The sequence below is a fragment of the Lithobates pipiens genome, unplaced genomic scaffold (genome assembly GCF_037356315.1).
Source record: "Lithobates pipiens isolate NorthernLeopardFrog02 unplaced genomic scaffold, aLitPip1_a1.2 Scaffold_18, whole genome shotgun sequence".
NCBI classification, from domain to species: Eukaryota; Metazoa; Chordata; class Amphibia; order Anura; family Ranidae; genus Lithobates; species Lithobates pipiens.
Genome location: NW_027507758.1, coordinates 150,390,293 through 150,411,763, shown reverse-complemented (window position 1 = coordinate 150,411,763; position 21,471 = coordinate 150,390,293). Strand labels below are relative to the sequence as shown.

At 43.2% G+C, this 21,471-nt stretch overlaps 1 protein-coding gene across 3 annotated transcripts in view; it reads right to left on the bottom strand.

Moving 5' to 3' along the window:
* The window catches only part of ZDHHC14 (zDHHC palmitoyltransferase 14), a 141,670-nt gene extending 120,744 nt beyond the window's left edge, over positions 1 to 20,926 (bottom strand). For 2 of the 3 annotated variants that reach the window (XM_077486266.1, XM_077486267.1), the window contains exons 1-3: positions 20,763 to 20,926; positions 17,493 to 17,762; positions 16,367 to 17,396 (exon numbers count right to left, since the gene is read on the bottom strand). In XM_077486266.1, the coding sequence (XP_077342392.1) occupies positions 16,367 to 16,608 (242 nt within the window). In that variant the 5' untranslated portion in view covers positions 16,609 to 17,396; positions 17,493 to 17,762; positions 20,763 to 20,926. The remainder of the gene's footprint in view (positions 1 to 16,366; positions 17,397 to 17,492; positions 17,763 to 20,762) is intronic. The other variant, XM_077486268.1, reaches the window with a different exon arrangement.
* Positions 20,927 to 21,471: the final 545 nt, after the last annotated feature.

Genomic DNA, 21,471 nt, shown 5'->3' with positions numbered 1-21,471 from the left:
CCCTTTAGCGGCACTGGCCAGGGGTGTAGCTCCTGCCAAGCATGAACATTCAAGCTAAGGAGGCCACTCTGCAAGTGCCCTGCAACCTTATGCAGTACAGCAAACCAGGGGACAAAATGGGCAGCATAGTGTCTTGCCATGTTTTAACCCCTTGGATGCCACAGAAGGATGCAGTTACTGGAATGGGTCACGATTAGCAGGCAGTAGCATTCACAAAAAGCAACATGAGCACACCTTTGGGAGAGGGGGGAGAGAGAGAGAGTGAGAGAGAGAGGGAGAGAGAGAGAGAGAGAGAGAGAGAGAGGGAGAGAGAGAGAGAGAGAGAGGAGAGAGAGAGAGAGAGAGAGAGAGGTGAGAGAGAGAGAGAGAGAGAGAGAGAGGAGAGAGAGAGAGAGAGAGAGAGAGAGGGGAGAGAGAGAGAGAGAGAGAGAGGGGAGAGAGAGAGAGAGAGAGAGAGAGAGAGAGAGAGAGAGAGAGAGAGAGAGAGAGAGAGAGAGAGAGAGAGAGAGAGAGGAGAGAGAGGAGAGAGAGAGAGAGAGAGAGAGAGAGAGAGAGAGAGAGAGAGAGAGAGAGAGAGAGAGAGAGAGAGAGGAGAGAGAGAGAGAGAGAGAGAGAGAGAGAGAGAGAGAGAGAGAGAGAGAGAGAGAGAGAGAGAGAGAGAGAGAGAGAGAGAGAGAGAGAGAGAGAGAGAGAGAGAGAGAGAGAGAGAGAGAGAGAGAGATTTTATAAATGCTGGAAGCATGGCGATAAACCCACACATCCTAATACCTACCCTGATAACCCCAATGGCGGATATGGCACAGAGACCCCCCCCCGGGGAATCAACAGAAAGGCACCGCAACTAAATGTATCCCGATTATGTTCACGTATTATACTGATACAAGTATTTATTTTTACATGCTAGGTCTGTTAAATGTGGCTGCAGGGGGTTAACAGAGACCTAGCATGTAAAAAATAAATACTTGTATCAGTATAATATGTGAACATAAATTGGGATACATTTAGTGCGGGGCCTTTCTGTTGATTCCCCTGGGGGGGTCCTCTGTGCCATATTCGCCGTTGGGGATATCAGGGTAGGCATTGGATGTGTGGGGTTACAAGCCATGGGGAGCAATTTATAGCCACGCTTCCAGCATTTATAAAATATAAAAACACACACACACACACTCCCTCCCTCCCTCCCTATTAATATGCAATTTTTTTGGTGTTTTTTCAGTTTTTTTTTTATTCAGAATCCACATTTTTTGCATAGGTTATCACTGCCCCTGAAGAAGCCAATTATTTGGTGAAACATGTAGGGACCCATTACCTGTAACTTATAGTGGCCTTTAAAATCTCAGCATGTTTTAAATGTATAGGTCCTTGTCCTGTCTTTGTTTACACACCCGTCTACATATAATTTTTTGTTTCAAATAAAATCAAAACTATTTATGTATTTTTTGTAACGATTTTATCTTATTGGCACCATTATAATACCTTTCTCTATCCCCACTCAATTTTCAAACAAAATTTGGGAGGAAGTGCCTTACAGATTGAGGACTTACTTTCCAGCCATACTCCATTATGTATTGATTGCAGAAATGTACTGCATTGGTTTGACTTGTACTGGTACACAAAATTTGGACTGAATGTACTCCAGCATATGGACATGGGATACCCAGGGACTCCCCCTCCTAAATGTTTGTGTACATTACGAGAAGGACTTAAACTATTATTTATAGGAACCACTATGTGCCTGCATATATTTTCAAGTGCAAAGTCATGATTTATGGCAAGCACAAGTTTTCTATTTGGTGGAGCAATTCCCATAAAAGAAAAAAAAAATCCAATATAATAGAATATACAGCCGACTTGTTCCATCCTTATGAGAACACATGCAACGTAAACAAAGAGAAACTTAAAAGAAAAGAATGAACTTTAAAAAGAATTCTACATTTGGCTGTCCAAAAATCTACAACTGTTCTCCATGGGACCCGCTTGGGGCATACATTCACTTTGTAACTTTGCCTGTAAGGTAGCATTGATGCAGATGCACAAGAACATTGTCAAGGGATTAGCTGACATTTCCCAAAAAAATAAGTGAATCCACAAGAATAGCTGACATGCAAAAAAAAAAAAAGAAAAAAAAAAAAAACACCCACCACACAATTAAATAAGTTTCTATGGAAACAAAACAGAAGCTTTCATCTTTTGTTAAGTGTGGTTGTGCCCATCTATATCAGTATGCAGTTTGTATATCTGCATGGGCTGCATGGTACTTTATCAACCGTGCGTTTCAGCAGCAGACACACCACCAATGGACATTCGGTAAAAACTTTTAAGCATAGAAGTAAACACAGTCGACTTGTCTGAAAAGTTGTGGCCTAGTGTGTTCTTTGGATTGCATTACTGCAGAGAATTAGCTATCATGAACAAAATAAGAACACTATACAGAATTCAGTAAATCTTTTGCTATTTGAAGACATACAGGGGAGGGTAGGAGAGGTAACATTGTGGACAGCAAATTTAAAGGGTACTTGTACTAAAAGAACATGGCGGTTTCCGTTGTTTTCTTCTGAAAATGCTAACTGTCCACTACTCAAATCTCAAATTACTTAAAAAGTACAACTAAAAAGGCAAAACTTTTTTGGGGGTTTTGGACAGAGTGTAGAGAGATTAGAAAATAAATTATTTTCTCACTTCCTGTTTTGGCTATTGGGACAGGAAATTAAGGCAATTCTCCAGATTGGGAAACCGGTGGACAAATAAAAAAAAAAAAAAAAAAAAATTTTTTAGACGTTTTATAGTTATATAGAAGGCTATAGTTCTACTTTACTACTTGAGGCACTTACCTGCACCAAACATACATAATCAGGGTCTGACTTTTCACTGCGACTTTATATACTTGTTCAGAGTCAAAACTCCAGAAGTAGTGAAGCCATAATTATAGTATAAGGAGGACAGTATTGGCAATATTGATCGCTGTGCATGTTTCCTCCAACTAAATTATAGTGAGATCTTCATTGGCCCACTAAATGATGTAACTGTAAGACCGCATTCACACCTGAGCGTTTTGTAGCTTGAAGCCTGAAGCTACAAAACGCTAGAGGGGAAAAAAATCTATTATTCTCAATGGAGATGGTTCACATCTCCACTCCATGTCGCCTGAAGCCCGAACGCCTGAAGCTCAAACAAGTTCCGGACCCTTTTTTGTCGCTCGAATCGAGCAGATTTGGAAATTTTTCTTCTTTTAACATTGGTGACCCTTTGCCCTGCACAAAATTGCGGCAAAACGTAGTAAAAACCGCCGCGAATCGCACGATTTTCTGCTTGAAAAACGCCACGCTCAGGTGTGAATGCAGCCTAAAGCTTCATGTACACTGCTGCTGGTGAACGGGCGTTTAGGCGTAGTTGAGCTTGTTTTTTTTTTTCAGCTGCCCCTGAACACTCCTCTATGTTATCATAGTACATGTATACAGGGTCGTTTATAGTAGTTTCTAGGCAGTTGAGTTTAGAAGCATTTTTTGGGAAAAAAAAAAAAAGGTTCAGGATGGATGTTCAGAGGCATTTGAAAACGTGTGTAAATACGGTAACTCGCGCTTAGCTGTGTTTCATTTACAACTATTTGCAAAAAAAATAAAAAATGTTAAACGCTTCTAAATGCAAACACAGCATGTAAACGCAGCAAAACAGTTACGATCAGTGAAGTTAAAATAGTTCAGGGGAGGTTGTAAAATGTCCCATGTATAGTAAGCCTAAAGCCCCATACATACTATCTTTTTTTTCGTTTTTTTTTTTCTTCAGTTTTACCAAAACCATGTAGTAGAAGGGCCTGCCTGATTGCATACACATTGAAACTCCTAAGGTTTGACCTCATATTATATGGTTTTGGTAAATGTGAAGGAAAAATAAATCAAAAAAAAAAAAAAACTCTAAACAATCACCACAATACTACACAATTACCGTATTTTTCGGACCACAAGACGCTCCAATTTGCTACAGCAGGGGGAAAAAAAAAAAAAAAATTCCTTCCTGATCCCCCAAGAGGCAATCGGATTTTCCCTGGATCAACTTTACCTATAAATGTTAGTACCCAGTTATATTATGTACATTCAGGAAAGTATCCAGGCCTTTCTTAAAGCAATCTACTGAGCTGGCCAGAACCACCTCTGGCGGGAATGTGGATTAAGCGTCAGAGGAAAAAAAGGGAAATTTAGACATATCTACCCTTATTTAGCTGTAATTATGCCTCGCAGTTTTGGATACAGTAGGGAATGGACCCCCATCAGTTTCTTTTTTCCTTCATTACTATCCATCTCCCTTTTGGAGACTTTCCTTCATTTCCGGTCCAATACAAAGCCAAAAAGGATAAATCCCTTCCAATAACTGTCAAACAAGTGTAGTCATTATCCAGAGCTCACAATACATTATTCCCTCTTTTTTTTTTTTTTTTTAAATGGTGAGGATAAATATATCAATCATTCTCCAAAATAATCCATACCCTCTTAAAAAGGCCCTGTAAAATATTTACCATCGTTTTTCTGTCCTGTAGGCAAGTCTGTCGTACTATAATAGCGTTCAGTGGATACTAGTACATCGCAACTTAAACCTTCAGGGCGACCATCTTTTATTTTGGTCTCAAGGCTTTATTACCACTTTAAGAATAAATACCTGAACAGAAAAGTTATTTCAAACCAGAGTTTAGTGTCATTTCTTCATGTCCCTTCTACTAAAATAATATGCATGCCATACTCATCTGCTCCGTGCAATGGTTTTACAGAAAGCAACCCTACTCCTTTATCAGTTCCCTTGCTAGCACTCGCACTCCTACTCCCCCACCACCGACTGTCACTTGCTTTGGGGGCACTTGTGTGTGCCCACTCCTGAGCCCTGCTTGGTGCGCACTAAACACAGAGCCGAGCTCAGCCCTACCCCCTGCCCTTTTCATCACTGGCTGTGAATGACAGCAACAGGAGCCAAGGTCTCCCACTGCTGTATCTGAGCCAATGAGGAGATAGAGCCTTGACTCTTGTGCACACTGCTGGATCGAGACTGGGCTCAGGTATGTATTCTTGCAGAAGATTTTTTTTAAGCATAGCATTTTTTTACGGCATAGAATGCAATAAAAAGGATAAAATACCTTCTGCCTTTAAGACTGAACATCCTCCCAAAAACAAAAAAAAAGGAAGGTGAAGGTGTTGTGAAAGCTCTGTTTTATAAATGCCTTGTGTATTTAATGAGCGTTCCAGCAACCTGTTTACTGCCAGCGTGAAATTATTCTATCCAACTTATGTAAAACTTGCAGTGTGCGTTTGGTGAATGTCAGATAACTGCTTTGCAGATATACCCCATGGAGTATTCGGTTATGACTGGTGGTTGCGTGCAAGTTGTTTGGATAAATCACACAGCTATATTTAGAGTCCAGAGGAGGCCATTAGAACAGAATCTGGCCAGCTTTGAAGAAACATAATTTCGTCGCTGGAATGATCTAAACGAGACGACAGCATGAATAACACTACCATTATACTTCATTTCTGTAAATCCATAAGATCAAGAAAGCAGATGCTGAAGCTATAGCTCACACCGACAACAAGGCATAAAACACACACCTACTGTATATGTCGTGTACAGGTTCTACACAAACATCAGATGTCTTTTGTACAACAAACTGGCTTAGAGGAGGACGATGGGCATTGCCAAATTATTCTGAAATGCTTTCCGCCATTCCACTGACATCAGACATGCGGGGAGAATACTTTGTGTATTCATGTCTGAACAGCAGACAACAGCCCCAGGAGGGAGTTCTCTGGAGATCAGCAGTAACTCACATCTCAGCTGTCCCTTTACATTTGTTGCTTTTCTTCTGAAGGCCTCATAGGTTAGAAAGCTTTAAAAAGGCCAAATACATCTTTGGCAATGCTTTCCTTGTAAATAAAGCATTTTGTAATCCTTACCAAAATTTCATCCAATACCCAATAAACTCATGTAAAATATCCAAAATGTTTAGCTGCCACAAAACACATTTAGGCTATAAGGCGATCAGGTGTCCTTCGCTCTGAGCTGCCGTGTTGCATGTGAATCCACCTAGGAGCTGCGTGCAGATGGCTCCGAGAAGTGGATGTACATGCAGCGGCTGTACGGACACAACTACATGTCAAAGTCCAACATGCAGTCATGAGCAGGTGCATGGATCCAGACCCCAGGAGGTCGATTTACTAAGGCTCCATGCACACTGAAGCTCAAAAAATCTTTTTCTGGACGCCAGATTGCTGGCAGAAAACGCTGGTTGAAAAACTTGCTTTTAACAGCGTTTTGTACTAGCGTTTATTAGCGTTAGCGTTTATGGGCGTTTTCAATAAAAATACACAGAGGACACTCCAAAAATCCCACAGTACATTCCAAACTCCCACAATGCATTGAAAAAAATAGAATGCCGAACACTAATTAAACGCGCGTTTATGAGCGTTTGCCGTTTTTTGGCGGTGAAAAACGGCACTTTGAACGCAAATTTCTGGTGTTCAGAAAAAAGCCCATAAACTCCACTGCTCATTAAAGCTGAAAAACGTCCATGTGTGCATGGACACATAGGCCAACAGAGTGGAGTTTATGGGCTTTTAAAAAAAACGCCCAAACTCCAATAAACTGCAGTTTATGAGCTCCAGTGTGCATGGAGCCTAAAACTGGCGAGTGCAAAATCTGGTGCAGCTGTGCATGGTAGTCAGCTTCTAGCTTGTTCAATTAACCACTTGCTTACTGGGCACTTAAACCCCCTTCCTGAGCAGGCCAATTAGCAGCTTTCAGCGTTGTTGTACCTTAAAGGACAGCTGTGTGGTCACACTACACTGTACCCAAAATAAAATCATCCCTTTCATAAATAGAGCTTTCCTTTGGTGGTATTTAATCACTACTGGGGTTTATTTGTTAAACAAAATGGGAAAAAAAATATATAAAAAAAACAAAGTTTATATAGTCTGTCATACAATTTTGCAAACAGGTAATTTTTCTCCTTCATTGATGTGCACTGATGGGGCTGCACTGGTGGGCACTGTTTAGCATATGCACATCTTGTGCATTTACACAAGATGGCAATCAGCTTTTTCTCAGCGTGGGGGGGGGGGGAGCCATTTACAGGATTTTGTTTACATCAAGTCATCAGCTGTCATTGGCCGACAGCTGATCACGTGGTAAGGGGCCAGGATCGCAGGGGGCGTGAAGGCATCACATGCATGGGAAGAGGTACATGGACTCCCCCTGCTGGCAATTTAATCCCTGTAGCTGTCTTTCGGCTAAAGCGCAGGCAGCAAGAGGTTAAGTTTTGACAAAATAAAAAAACTAGAAGCCCATTTGTTTCTATGCACCGGATTTTGCACTCTAGTTTTAGTTAATCAACCTCATGTCTGCATTTAATAAGTTAGTCAATTTTAAACATAGCGACTGTGTTGGTGCAGCCGCTGCATGTGCATCCTCTTATGAGCTGCCTGCACACACCTCCTAGGTGGCTTCACATACAGGAGACAAGGGCTCAGATCGAAGGATGGTTCTGATAGTCCATCCCAATGAGCCCTAAAAAGGTCCCTCTAACATCTGTCAAATGTTACTACAATAAACTGGAATCTAAATGTGCTGCTTTAGCTTCCAACACTGCATATCACCATTGCTTTCTGCATCACCTTAATGATTAGGTCAACCCGTCGGGCCAGCCATAAACAGTGCAGATCTTTCCTGCAACCTCGGATTGCAGAAAAGAAATTTGCACGATTCCCCCATCAACACAGACAGTGCTGACAAGGGAATACCCTCTTGCCTGCTCCCGGCTCCGCCAGGAAAGCCGCCTCTGACAGGAGAAGACAGTGCTTGCTAGCAGCCACTAGCGATAATCGCAAGCGAATTCAGCAGTCTGGTTGTATCAAAGTTGATCGATCAAGCTTGGCACCTTCAGCCTGCCCATACACTAATCAAATCTCGGCCAGTTCCCGCTGAACCTGGCCGACATTTGAACTGTCTGTGGCTGCCTTGGAGGTCTTTCCTGCTAGCTTTTGTAGAAAGCCCCATCCATGCTGTCAATACACATCTATCAAGGATGACATTTGCTGGCACCAGATAATGGTCACATAATGTCAATAGAGATATCTTTAGCACAAAATGAGGATCGATATTAGGAACAAGAATGTCAAACCATACAATGATGTTTTTGAGCAGACAAATGCAGAGAATGTAAAAAGCGTGATAACTCTTTGGCATCCAGATCTCATATTAGAATAGGACAGGCATGGGTTACTTCACTCTAATCCATATTGCTCTTTGTCCTACTTGAATGAAGAAGCCTGTCAGAGTACATGACTGCTAATGGTACATGTGACTAACTAGGATCTATATACTGGGTCACTGTTATGGTCATATGCACTGTATGGCTTGTTTCAAAAAAAAAACTTTCCCCAGACAAAGCTTTACATTTTGTTAGTTGAACAACTTTTTTGTTTTCAGTTCCATGTCACAATAAGGAATGGTGTAAAAGGCATGAGTGACAGGTTTCTGAGATATTCAGAATTTGACCTGCTGGTTGATCTCCTTCTGACCTGCATTTGAACTGCTGGAAACCGGTTTTGCATTCGATAAACTTGTTTGGGAAACCAAAACCCATCAGAAGCAAACAAAAGTCTGTCTACATCGGAACATTTCTGATGAACCAGTCTCAGACTGTCCATTGCTGTTACATGCATGAATCATGATAGCAATTACTACATTATATCATTGATAAACAAAGCTAGTTTCTAAAGGCTCATTCACACACTCGTACACCACCCACAACAGTATGTGGCTTGTACAGCCAAGTGTTCACATTCAGGAAGCCTGTACACATCAATGACTGTCTGCGGCTGTTCATCTAATTGCTTAGAGCGGTTGTATACCCGCATTTCTTTTTTCCTGACCTGCAAAGGAAAAAGGCATAATGAGCTAGTATGCACCACATACTAGCTCATTATGAAATACCTTAGAACGAAGCCCCGACATCTGACCCGATCAACGCAGAGGGAGCCGACACGTTCCCTCTGTGTTTCTTCCGGGTATCACTCCCACGCATGCGCGCGGGAGATTTCTTTCCGGCATCTGCCAGACTTTCAGCCGAGAATCCCCTGTGTGCATGTGCCGCTACAGTCAGCGGCGCATTGCGAGAGGAATATCTCCTAAACCATACAGGTTTAGGAGATTTTTTACCTACAGGTAAGCCTTATAGGCTTTCCTGTAGGTAAAAGTCATAAAAATGACTATACACCCACTTTAACCACTTAAGGACCAAGCCTATTTTTCACACTGTTTACGTGTTAAGTTGTTTTTTGTTCTTTTCTAGAAAAAAATAAATAAATAAAAAAAACTTGGTACTTTTCTATACTGTGAAAGATACCCGGCGATACCTCATGAAATGGTGTTCAAACCACATGTATGTGGGCACAAATTCCATATGTGTTCGCTTTTGTGCGCGTGCACGGAGTGACGGGGAGCTTTAACCTTCTTTTTATTTCTCATCTTTACACTGTCCTTTTAAGAAAAATTAATTTTGGATCACTTTTATTTCTATTACAAGGAATGTAAACATCCCTTGTAATGGGAAGGAAAAAAAAAAAAAAAAAAAAAAACGCATGACAAGACCTCTTTAATGTGAGATCTGGGGTCAAAAAGACCTCAGATATCACATTTACACACAAAAAAAAAAAAAAAAAAAAATTTAAAAATACAAACTTTATTGCTTTTAATGGTCCCTTTGAGGCTGGAAGTGATGTTTGAGGTCGCTCCCATCCTCCAGGGGAATAAAGTTGAGTGGGGGCCATCATTCCCTCACTGGACTTCCTGCACATCAAGGGGAATGCATCGGATTGTCTACACCGCTACATCCAGTAAGCGGTGGAGATGACGAGATGTGTCACGATTGAGATGGAGGGGGGCTTGGGTAGATGGGCACCTCTCCCACAGTCAATAGAAGGGCTGGTGGCAAATCCACCCTGGAGACCACTTTTACCTTAAAGCGAACCACTCGCTGTTGAAGAAAATACTGAGGTTATGGCAGCTGTCTGCTGCCATAACAACGGTATTTAATGTCAAAAGTAGCGACTTACAGCCACGGTGAGCAGTCTGTAAGGGATAAAGAGGTTGTAAAGCCCGAGTTTTAATATCTTAATGTATTCCCTTGGACCCCCTAATACTTACTTGAGCCCATCTCTTTTCAGCAAAGTCCATGAGTGTCTCGGCCATCCGGGACTCTCCCTCCCGATTGGCTGAGACACAGCAGTAGCGCCATAGGCTCCCACTGCTGTCAAAGTCAGTTAGCCAATAAGGAGGGAGAGGGGGTGGGGCCGAACCACAGCTTCGTGTTTGAATAGACCAGTGTTTCTCAAATCCAGTCCTCAGGCCCCCCCCCCCCCCCAACAGGTCATGTTTTCCATTATTTTTCACAGGTGATTTGATCAGTTTCACTGCCTTAGCAATTACCACAGCCGTTTCATCTGAGGGAAATCCTGAAAACATGACCTGTTGGGGGGGGCCTGAGGACTGGATTTGAGAAACACTGGAATAGACACAACTGTGACTGGGCTCAGGTGCCCCCATAACAAGCTGCTTGCTGTGGGGGGCACTCTGCAGAAGGGAGGGGCCAGGAGCACCGAAGAGACACACAAGAGGAGGAGGATCTGGACTGCTCTGTGCAAATCCACTGCACAGAGGAGGAGAGTATAACATGGCTGTTATTTTACAGATAAAAGAAAACAAATACTATACAATCACTAAACAGACCAAGCTGCCCGGAGTAAGTACAAGTTATAGGGTTGAGACAAACCATACAACACTGACAGGGATACTTACAATGGTCAGCTTTTATTTACTTACAAACTTTAGGCTTCAAACTTGAGCGTTTAGAAGCTTTTGGCTTTTTCTTTGCCAAAGCTCCTAAAAACACACAAACTCCATGAAAGCCTGCGTGTCCATGTGCACATAGGCTTTTAGAGTTTTGGAGATGGCACATTTAGGGGAGGTTAAACCCTTCTCTCCTGAACGCAGAAGAATTGCGTTTAGGATAGGAATTTGACCACCAGCCATAGAAAAACTGCGAAGAAAATAAATACTGCAGCCAGGGTAGGCTATTGTACATGTAGCATAATACATTAAAAAAAAAAAAAAAAAACACACACACACACACACACTTTGTTGAAACTGCTTATGAAGGCTTAACTGGAGTTCAGCTTCAATTTGTTAGCCAGGTCCATCTAAATCTGCTAGTCTAAAGCCTGGCACACACAATGAGATTATCGGACAAATAGTCTGGTTTTTGTTGCATCCTAGTCTCATATCGTAAATGACAACGTTGGTTACGCAATGTATGAAAAGTCTCATACGACAGAATACAGCTTCAGAAGGGTTGTATATTTCTAAGTATTAAATTGTTTTGTCATGTATTTTTTCGTTTGCCAGCATGTGTAGTCTTGTTCTTGTGTTTTTTTTTCCCCCCAGACGAAAACTACGAATTAAAAATGAAATTTGTATGTTGTGCTCACTTAGGATAAAAATGTTATAGCCTGCACCTTCATGTCATCCGAAAAGTCAGAATCCGCTGTCGAAAGCATCAACGATCAGATAAAATGGGCAATCGTTCGTTGTACAAGTTTTACTTCCAGTTTCCTTAACATACAGGCAGACCGATAGTGCAGAGTAGATCTCTCCCCAGACCGATAGTAGTGCAGAGTAGATCTCTCCCCAGACCGATAGTAGTGCAGACACCTTTGGAGGGCAGTACTATCTCATCCAGAATGCAGACAACCCAATACAGGAAATGTTACTGGCCAAAATTACCATGCAACACAAAAAGGGGGGGGGGGGGGGGGGAAGCATCATGGCTACAATCACCAAGCATGTAAAAATCTATTAAGGGAAGCAAATTAAAACTGAAAGGTCTGAATAAAATATTAGGAAACCTCCGTCATTAAGTTACCCCTCACCCCAAATTACTGTTGCCGACTTTGTTTCTCATCTCAACCTCTTTCTACTTCCTATCCCATGCTCATACTACAGTTAAATGAATCCATCATTATTGTAGTGTTCAGACACGCACTTCTCTCAGATGGCCAAAGGCTAGCCTCAACTATATGTACCAAGTATCCTCATGGTGTTTTAGTAGTGTTCCATGTGTCACAAATCTAAACCACAAGTTTAAAAACCTGACGCTCTGCTTGACATGTCTCTTCTGTGATGTTTTCCAAGAAAACAATGGAGTATGGAAGCAGCCTCAGGATTTTGCCCGGGGTGGAGTGACATTGCCCTCACCAAGGTATCATAAACAAAACTCAGCCATTAATGATGGGAGGAGGGAGATTGAGCAGAACTTGCATTTTTACTACAAGGCCTACTTTAAACAATAGCACATAAATGCCTCCTTACACTTACAGTAAACTTCAATAATCTTGCACAGTATTCCACAAGCTGAAAGTTGCTCCTGGGTTCTATGCTACGTCAAATCGCTGTCTATCTCCACTAAATCCCACGGCGCAATGGAGGGAAAATAACAGAGCTGACGTTTACAATGTGGGAAAATAAGACAGGTCTTCAACTTTTAAAGTCACTGAAATGTAAATATTTTTCAGGCACTCTTGGATGTCATTTCCTTTGACTATACATACACTAGTAATTTTCTAGCAAAAAAATATTGATTTTAACATAAGTGTCAGAAAAAGATTTAGACTTTAAGGGGTTAAACTTCCTGCATTTGTAGAAACTTGGCAGACTGCTCAGATTTTTCTTTACAAACAGAATGGTATCCCTTTGCTCTAAAAGGTAGTTACATGTTTCATATTAAAAACTTGGCAGACTGCCCATGTGAGCAGAGAAGTCTCTCCACTTGTTATATGAAAAAAATCGTCAAACTCTGCAATAGCGATCCTCAGATGGGATGAATCGAGATCACAATTTTTTTTAACAATTGTGCAGCTCTTACATACAGAGGGTACTATTTATTAGCTTTACTAAAGTAGTAATGGGTGTACTTTAATTCTAAGCACAGTACTCCCAACATACACAGGGACCCATCATGAAAACACATTACCGTATTCAGAGGCTATAAGCTTTCACCAGCAGGACCTTTCTAACCCTCGTCTTGAATTGTATCTATAATCACTCCCATTTGTTTTGTATAGTGCTGCACAAACTGTTGATACACAGAGAAAGGTCCAAAGCCATTACTAAAACAGGTCAAAGCAGCCTCCATGATTAAGCACCATGAATGGGGTGAAACGCATTGGTGGTGTGGATTCGCATGAAGCTGGCCGACACTGCTTTTACCTGTTTGCTAATGGATTTGCTAGGCGTGTTTGGGAACTTTCACACTGCAGATCCACAGTACGAGTTAGATGGACTCCCACCCAGCCAGCACCCATTGCACTAGATGAACCTACAGAAACTGGAGCAGAGACCTTAAAAGTGGTTGTAAAGCGACCGGCTTCCAGGTGATACACAGAGATTAAACAAAATTCTTCCTCATAAGTTGTACCTGTTTATCTGCAGCTGTCTTTCCCTACAGCTAAAGTGCAGACTTTATACAGGATCTCTGTAGATTTTGCTAAAGTTACATGAGCAAGGATAGCTCTGAGAGCTGATTGGAGGGAAGGGACACACCCTCCATCATGCAGCACACAGGAACAGAGTCAAGGCCATCAATCACAGCCTGCCATTCCCTGTCACCATTTTTCGCTTGGTGCCAGGAAGACTTATATGAAATGACTCATGCTTATAGCATAACGAAGCAGCAGAGATAAATTACACTTAGTGATCTGGATTGAGACAAGCACACACTATAGGAATATATGCTTTGTTCATATTTCAGGTCTGAGGTTTACAGCCACTTTACTTTTTAGGAGGTCAACTGTTGGCGCTATATAAATCCTGTAATATTAGAGGCCTAAAAACCACCAGTAGCTGAAATGCCAATGCTGTCTGCATCACACTAATCTGGAAAAGACACAGATTAAAAAGGTTCTGACTAGGGCTGAAACTAATTAAATCGACAACTAATCGATTATGAAATTAATCGATTGCCGTTTTCATAATCGATTAATCGGCCAGTAACATAATGGGGTAAAAAACACACACACACACACACACACACACACACACACACACACACACACTAAAATGAGCCCTTTATAGTACAAAAAGAGCAAATAATCGCAACTGTAACTATTTACTTTCACAGTTCTACAGAAAAAAAAAAAAAAAAATGAACCCCTTACAGTAGTGATTTGCTTTATTTGTACTATAAAGGGCTAATTTTAGTTTTGTTTTTTTAAACCCCATTATGTTAATAATTTTGTTAGGCCTGGGTCACATCTGTGTTTTTTTATGCTTTTTGCAGAAACCCCACTACAGTTCATTTACATGGTTTCCTATGGGACACGTCCACATCTATGCTTTTTTCAGCCGCTGCGTATTTGGAAAGTGTCAGGGACTTTTTTTTTTTTTAACCGCCATACTGTGATTTTTGGTTCACTATACTTCAATAGAGAAGCTGCAGAAATGCATATAATGCATTTTTGCAGCAATTTGTTTTTTTAATCTGCTCAACAAATTGTCAAAAAAAAAAAAAAAAAGAATATCGCAGCAAAACCACATGCGCAAAAATCAAAATGCACTGCAGAAACAGATCAAAAGCAAACTGCATAGGTGTGTACTGAGCCTTATTGCTGGCCACACAAATCGATTTTCAGATGAAAAATCTTTGTACATTCGCTCAATGAAAGAATTTTGTTTGAAATTTTCACTTGTTTTTTAACATTCTTTTTTGTACGAAAACCACATACACTGTCTGAAAATTCCTTTCACCAAGAAGTTTTCTATTTCCAAATTTTCCTGTCACTGTGGTTGAAAACGAACATCGATTTGACTCCACTAAACGATTAGAAAATCATACAAACGTTCTTAAAATTAAAAATTTTTTGGAAAGAAGACTTTTTTATTTTTATTTTTAAACAAAGTGATCTCCGGTGCTGATATTTACCAGATTCACCCCTTAATAGTATATACAGTATATCTCTTTGGTCTGTTATTAGATGGATTCGATATTTTTGTTCCCTAACCATGAAGTTGGTTATTTATATTTACTACTGCATAGAGAGATTTAAGTATAAATAGCTTTTCTTTTTTTTTAAACTTCACATATTAACTAAATTATACACAATTTTAACGTTATTAACCGATTAATCGGCCAACTAATCGATTATGAAAGTAATCGTTTGTTGCAGCCCTAGTTCTGACTGCACTCCCTCTCTTGATCAGCATACCTGTTTCAGGTCAGTGGCTCAGAAGGTACAGAATCCACACAATGAGAAGGACAACTTGGCTACCAGCATTTTCTGAATAACCAGCTTTGTATTTTTTTTTTTTTTGTCATAAGGCCTCAGGTGACAAACAAAAAAAACAAAAACCAAACACCTTTAAAAAGAAGCAGCTTAAAAATCAAACCTACCTCCTAAAAGAGAAATTTCCTTGACCTTTAGACCCCTTTCACACACCGCCCATAGTGTGGGCGGTAAAACGCCGCTATTTTTAGCGGCGTTTTACCACCGGATTTGCGGCACATTTCGGTCGCTAGCGGGGCACTTTTACCCCCCGCTAGCGGGCGAGAAAGGGTTAAAACCACCGGCAATACGCCGCAATATCGGCGTTTTGCCGGCGGTATGACAGCGCTGCCCCATTGATTTCAATGGGGAGCAGCGGTGGAGGAGCGGTAAACACACCACTCCAAAGAAGCTGCTGGCAGGACTTTTCCCTGACGTCCTGCCAGCGCACCGCTGCAGTGTGAAAGCCCTCAGGGCTTTCACACTACATACAATGGTGCAGCTTCTTTAGGGACGATTGCAGGTGCTATGTCCAACGCTATCGCGCTTGCTAAACGCCCTGGTGTGAAAGGGGGCTTAGGCAGAATAGAGCCATCATATAAAGTGAAAACGTGTGTGTGTGTGTGTGTGTGTGTGTGTGTGTGTGTGTGGTATTATGTCAGTTGTGACCCGCTGAAAATGTTGAGATGCATTTGTGAAAAGAGAAAAAAAAAAAAAAAAAAAAAAAAAAAGAAGAACAGCCAACGCTGGACATCGATCTCATTCCATTTTCAAACCATCTTTTCTAGATTTTCCACTGGCAACTGCACGAGCTAAAAACAGACTGCAGACTAACTGCAAATGGAATTTAAATGATACCTGCTTTCCAATGACCACATTGTTCCAAAAATGCAGCATGCAACAGTTTTCTCCAGAAAAAGAAAGTAAGGTTAATCAGCATGTCAACAGGAAACACATTAAGACACCAAAAGCCAAATTGTGAGAAACAAAAAAAAAAACAAAAACAAACCACTTACTCAAAGGCAAAGAAGAGTCCGCTTGTGACCAGAATTAGGATCATAGTGAGGTAGAAAACTCCAGTTTGTCTGGCCATCATAATTCTGCCATTGCAGTAGAACTTGTTCCTGCCTGGAAAAACCTCCCATTTCCGCTTTACAGCGGCTTTCTTCTTTTTATGAGAAGATTCCATGGGTGAGCTTCCACGGGTGTTAATTTCACTGTATCCGCACTCTTTCATGGGCCCACCTCCTGGAGTCATCCGTTAATAGAAAAATTCCCAAGACAAAAAAAAAGGGGAGATCCTGGCCAGTAACAAAGGCATACAAACCAAGTAAAGGCAACTCCCAATAAAGCAGTTTTGAGTTAGAATACACAAAGCTCCCGCAAAAAATAAGCCAGGATATGGATCACTAGGAATACATAAATTTCTTCTATATAGAGCCTTGATAATTTGGCTTTCACGTAAAGGTACTTGTGGTCTTCAGGGTAGACGATACCTGTATGTATTTTTATCTACTTGTGTGGTATTTTGACAGCTATGAAAAAAAAAAAAAAAAAAAACGGCGAAATGCAGGTAGTTTACGTAGGAAAGAAATCCAGCTTCTGGGGCTTAAGATGCAATGTGTTCCTTTGGATTTGCCGACAATATTTGTTCACAGCGGCATTCATATGAGCGGCGCAAAAGCAACTTTTTACTCCTCCTCCTCACAGCAGCCAATGGATGCTTGGGCCTCTCCAAAGATGCCTGCAGATACGGAACCGTTTCCCATAGACTTTCACCATCACCACAATATGTTTGAAACTTGAACATAAAGCAGTAGAGGAACACTACAAAAATAAACTTTAACAGCACAAGCACAGAGCAAGTCTTCTCATCCTTGTTTGTTCCCACATAATTTGCTGCAGGGAAATTTCTGGCTCCGTAAATAATTCACATATTAAGAAAATATCCCATCTTGTATTCCAGACTAGAGGCCAACAGCGAGCGGGAGGGTATTTATAGCAACGAAACTTGGAGCAGCAGCTAAACCACCTTTCCCATGAGATCTGAAAGAAAAAAAAGTTTCTATTTAGGTTGCTTCCTGTTACACCATAATCTTCTCCCTTCCTTAACGACCAATGAAGAAGCAAGTCATTACATACTTGAGAAAACAGCAGAAAGAGTCCACTTTGAAAAGAACATCCGACTTAAGCACTGGTGACACTACAATTGTTCAAATCCTTTCATCAATCCTTTGTGTCTCACAAACAAGTGTTAGAAAACCTGATCATAGGACAGTCCATCTGTCAAAGACATCAACACGGCGCGGTACTCCTTTAATGATTGGTTCTGCTCTCCACACCGGATCAATCTGTCTCCTTCCAAGTGACAGAGGCATAAGCCGACCAGGACACCAAAATATATATTTTGTCCTATAAAACAAAAACAAAAAACATAAAAATTAAAAACAGCACCATCCATTAGTAAAAGGAACATAACCAAACTATTTTTGAGACACTGGTTGGTGAGCTGGGCTGCATGCGTAGACTATACTCAAACATCAGATATGCATGAAACTCAATCAAAAATTATCATGTCTACTGAAATAAATAACAAATACTACCACCCCAAACTAGCAAACAGTGGCTTCTTCATGCGGTCAACTACTTTAGCAGGAGGAAAGAAAAAAAAGAAAGGTACTTAAAGAGGAACATCAACCGACCTACTACTTCCATTGTATCATTTTTTTAATGCCCTATTAACCTTTGACCATTGAGTTATCCTGAAAACTTATACATCTATCTAATTCAACTTGCAATTTGCCACATGATAGGTCAGGCACCACCAGCTTCCTTACATCAGGGTCCTCAGGTTCTTGCCGCAGGAAGCCACAGCCACCTCCTGAGAACATGCATGCACCAGGACACGTCATCAGGGGCAGCCCTAAGGATCCTGGAAGAGACAGCCATCCCTGATAACATGCATGCACCAGGACACGTCATCAGGGGCAGCCCTAAGGATCCTGGAAGAGACAGCCATCCCTGATAACATGCATGCACCAGGACACGTCATCAGGGGCAGCCCTAAGGATCCTGGAAGAGACAGCCATCCCTGATAACATGCATGCACCAGGACACGTCATCAGGGGCAGCCCTAAGGATCCTGGAAGAGACAGCCATCCCTGATAACATGCATGCACCAGGACACGTCATCAGGGGCAGCCCTAAGGATCCTGGAAGAGACAGCCATCCCTGATAACATGCATGCACCAGGACACGTCATCAGGGGCAGCCCTAAGGATCCTGGAAGAGACAGCCATCCCTGATAACATGCATGCACCAGGACACGTCATCAGGGGCAGCCCTAAGGATCCTGGAAGAGACAGCCATCCCTGATACCATGCATGCACCAGGACACGTCATCAGGGGCAGCCCTAAGGATCCTGGAAGAGACAGCCATCCCTGATAACATGCATGCACCAGGACACGTCATCAGGGGCAGCCCTAAGGATCCTGGAAGAGACAGCCATCCCTGATAACATGCATGCACCAGGACACGTCATCAGGAGCAGCCCTAAGGATCCTGGAAGAGACAGCCATCCCTGATAACACGCATGCACCAGGACACGTCATCAGGAGCAGCCCTAAGGATCCTGGAAGAGACAGCCACCCCCCGATAACATGCATGCACCAGGACACGTCATCAGGGGAGGCTTAAAGGGGAGCTTCAGTCGTGTGTGAAACTGAAAAGTCAGTAACTACAAAAACTGTAGCTGCAGACCATTAATGAACAGACACTCACCTGTTGTGACGTCTTGCGGCTTCACAGCCGACTGGCCACTGCACAAGCCATGCGCTTTGTGATTGGTCTAGGGAGGAGATCAACTAGGTGATATACATGGGGAACCGAGAACCTGTCAAAACTAGGTACCCGCTACCCCCTCCTCTCAAAAAATAAAATACAAAAGTGGCACCAGCAGAGGAAGGAGGCGGAGGAAGAGCAGAACTACCCCTTTTGGGTGAAGTTCCACTTTAAGAATCCTGGGAGAGACAGCAACCCTCCTGATAAAAGGGCCAAGACACATCAGGGGGCCAGCTGCAGGAAGAGACAGCCACCCCTACACACATACACTGGGTTGGCAGCCGCAAGATGCCAGAAGAAGTCACCCCCCCCCCCCCTTCAATAACACATGCTTCAAGACACATTAGGGGACAGCCACCCCCTGATATGTCATTAGAGGGGTGGCTGTAAGAGTGTAGAAAAGAGAGCCACCCCCTATTGACACATCAGGGAGCCAGCTACAAGAACCCAGAAGAGACAGCAGTCCCCCTAACACTTACACTGGGACCCATAACCAGGGGGGCCGCTGCAACAACCCAGAGGTAGCAGCCAACCCCCCCCCATAACACTTGGACCCATAACAAGGGGGGGCGCTGCAACAACCCAGGAGGAGGCAGCCAGCCCCCCCGATAACACTGGGACCCATAACCAGGGGGGCCGATGCAAGAACCCAGAGGAGACAGCCAGCCCCCCGATAACACTGGGACCCATAACCAGGAGGGCCACTGCAACAACCCAGAGGAGGCAGCCAGCCCCCCGATAACACTGGGACCCATAACCAGGGGGGCCACTGCAACAACCCAGGAGGCAGCCAGCCCCCAATAACACTAGGACTCATAACCAGGGGGCAGCTGCAAGATCCTGGAAGAGACAGTCACCCCATAACACATACACCAAGACTCATCATTAGGGGGCCAGCTGCAGGAACTGGGCAGTGACAGTCACACCTCCCCACCCATTATAACACACTTGACCTGAGATGTCATAAGGAAAGCAGCCACCTCCATAAAGACAGGGGGGGGGGGGTGACAAGATGTAGGAGCTCATGTATTGTAGGGTACCCCAATGCCTCCTGACCAGTGTGACCTCTGTATCCTGGGGGAAGGGGGGGGGGGGGTTCCACCTAGATGAATTCCAGGAGGTGCTGGGGGGTCCTGGAAAGCGGTACTTGTAAGAAATGGGAGGAGAGGTGGGGGTGCAATGAAGGAAAGTTGATTTGGTGGGGGGGGGGGCTTTTTCTAGAACATGAGGAGACTGTTAGGGGGCAGATTAGCTGGTTGGAGCCACAACAAGGCAATCTAGTTTTTCTACGTGCAGTACATGGGACTGATATGGAAGGGACACTATGGCACAGGTAAGTGATGTGCAGTGACCGGTGTCAGTACAATAGGAACATGGAGGGATCAGTCCAGGATGTAGGGCTGCCATGGCACACAGGGAGATCACGTGACAGGTCTAGGGGAAGCCCCCATTCTATCCGGCCACGGGGAACCTCCACCGTCCACAGGCCATTGTAATATGTGGGAAGGACCAGGCCTCCTCTCACCCGCCGAGCCGGCGTCCCACGTTACAGCACAAGGGTCCGCGCTCACCTCACTTCCAGGGGTGCCAGTCTCCTCGCTCCCGCTCTTCTCCTCCGCCTCCTACAGGCGACTGAGCTCCACAACACACCTACACAGGCAACGGCTGCAATCAGCGGCCCCGCCCACTGGAGGCGGCATGGGAGCTGCAGGATTTACGACCAACACCGTCACCGCCCTGGCCTGACCCGGAAGAACTACAACCCCCACAAGGCTGTGCGCGCCCCTGTCCTGCTGGGCCTGGGCTTTGGGGGGGGGCGCGTGTAAACAGTGCGGCTTACCATGAACTACATTTCCCATAATGCTACTCGCCATCATCACGTGATACCTGGAGGAGCCAATAGGGCAGTGGTGAGGCAATCCATATAGGTGGAGTCAGTGAACGCTGTGTTATCAGAGTTGTATGCGTGGAGAATTGTCTTGTCTTTCGCATGTGTCTTCATCCGGGTTTCGTTCTGTGGTATGAGAGAGCTAAATGGAGACGGACTGGAGAGATTTACTAAAACTGGAGCTCACATAGAAACCAACCAGCTTCCAGGTTTTAGCTCCTCCCCCCTCCCCTTCATATTGGTGAAACTTGTCAGATCGCAAGACAAGTCGCTCCCTATTGTCAGCAATGGAACTGTTCAGGAACGGCTACACTAATTATCAGTGCCTCTTCATCAGTGTCACCAATCAGTGAAGGAGAAAAATTACTTGCGTACAATAGTTTTATAAAAAC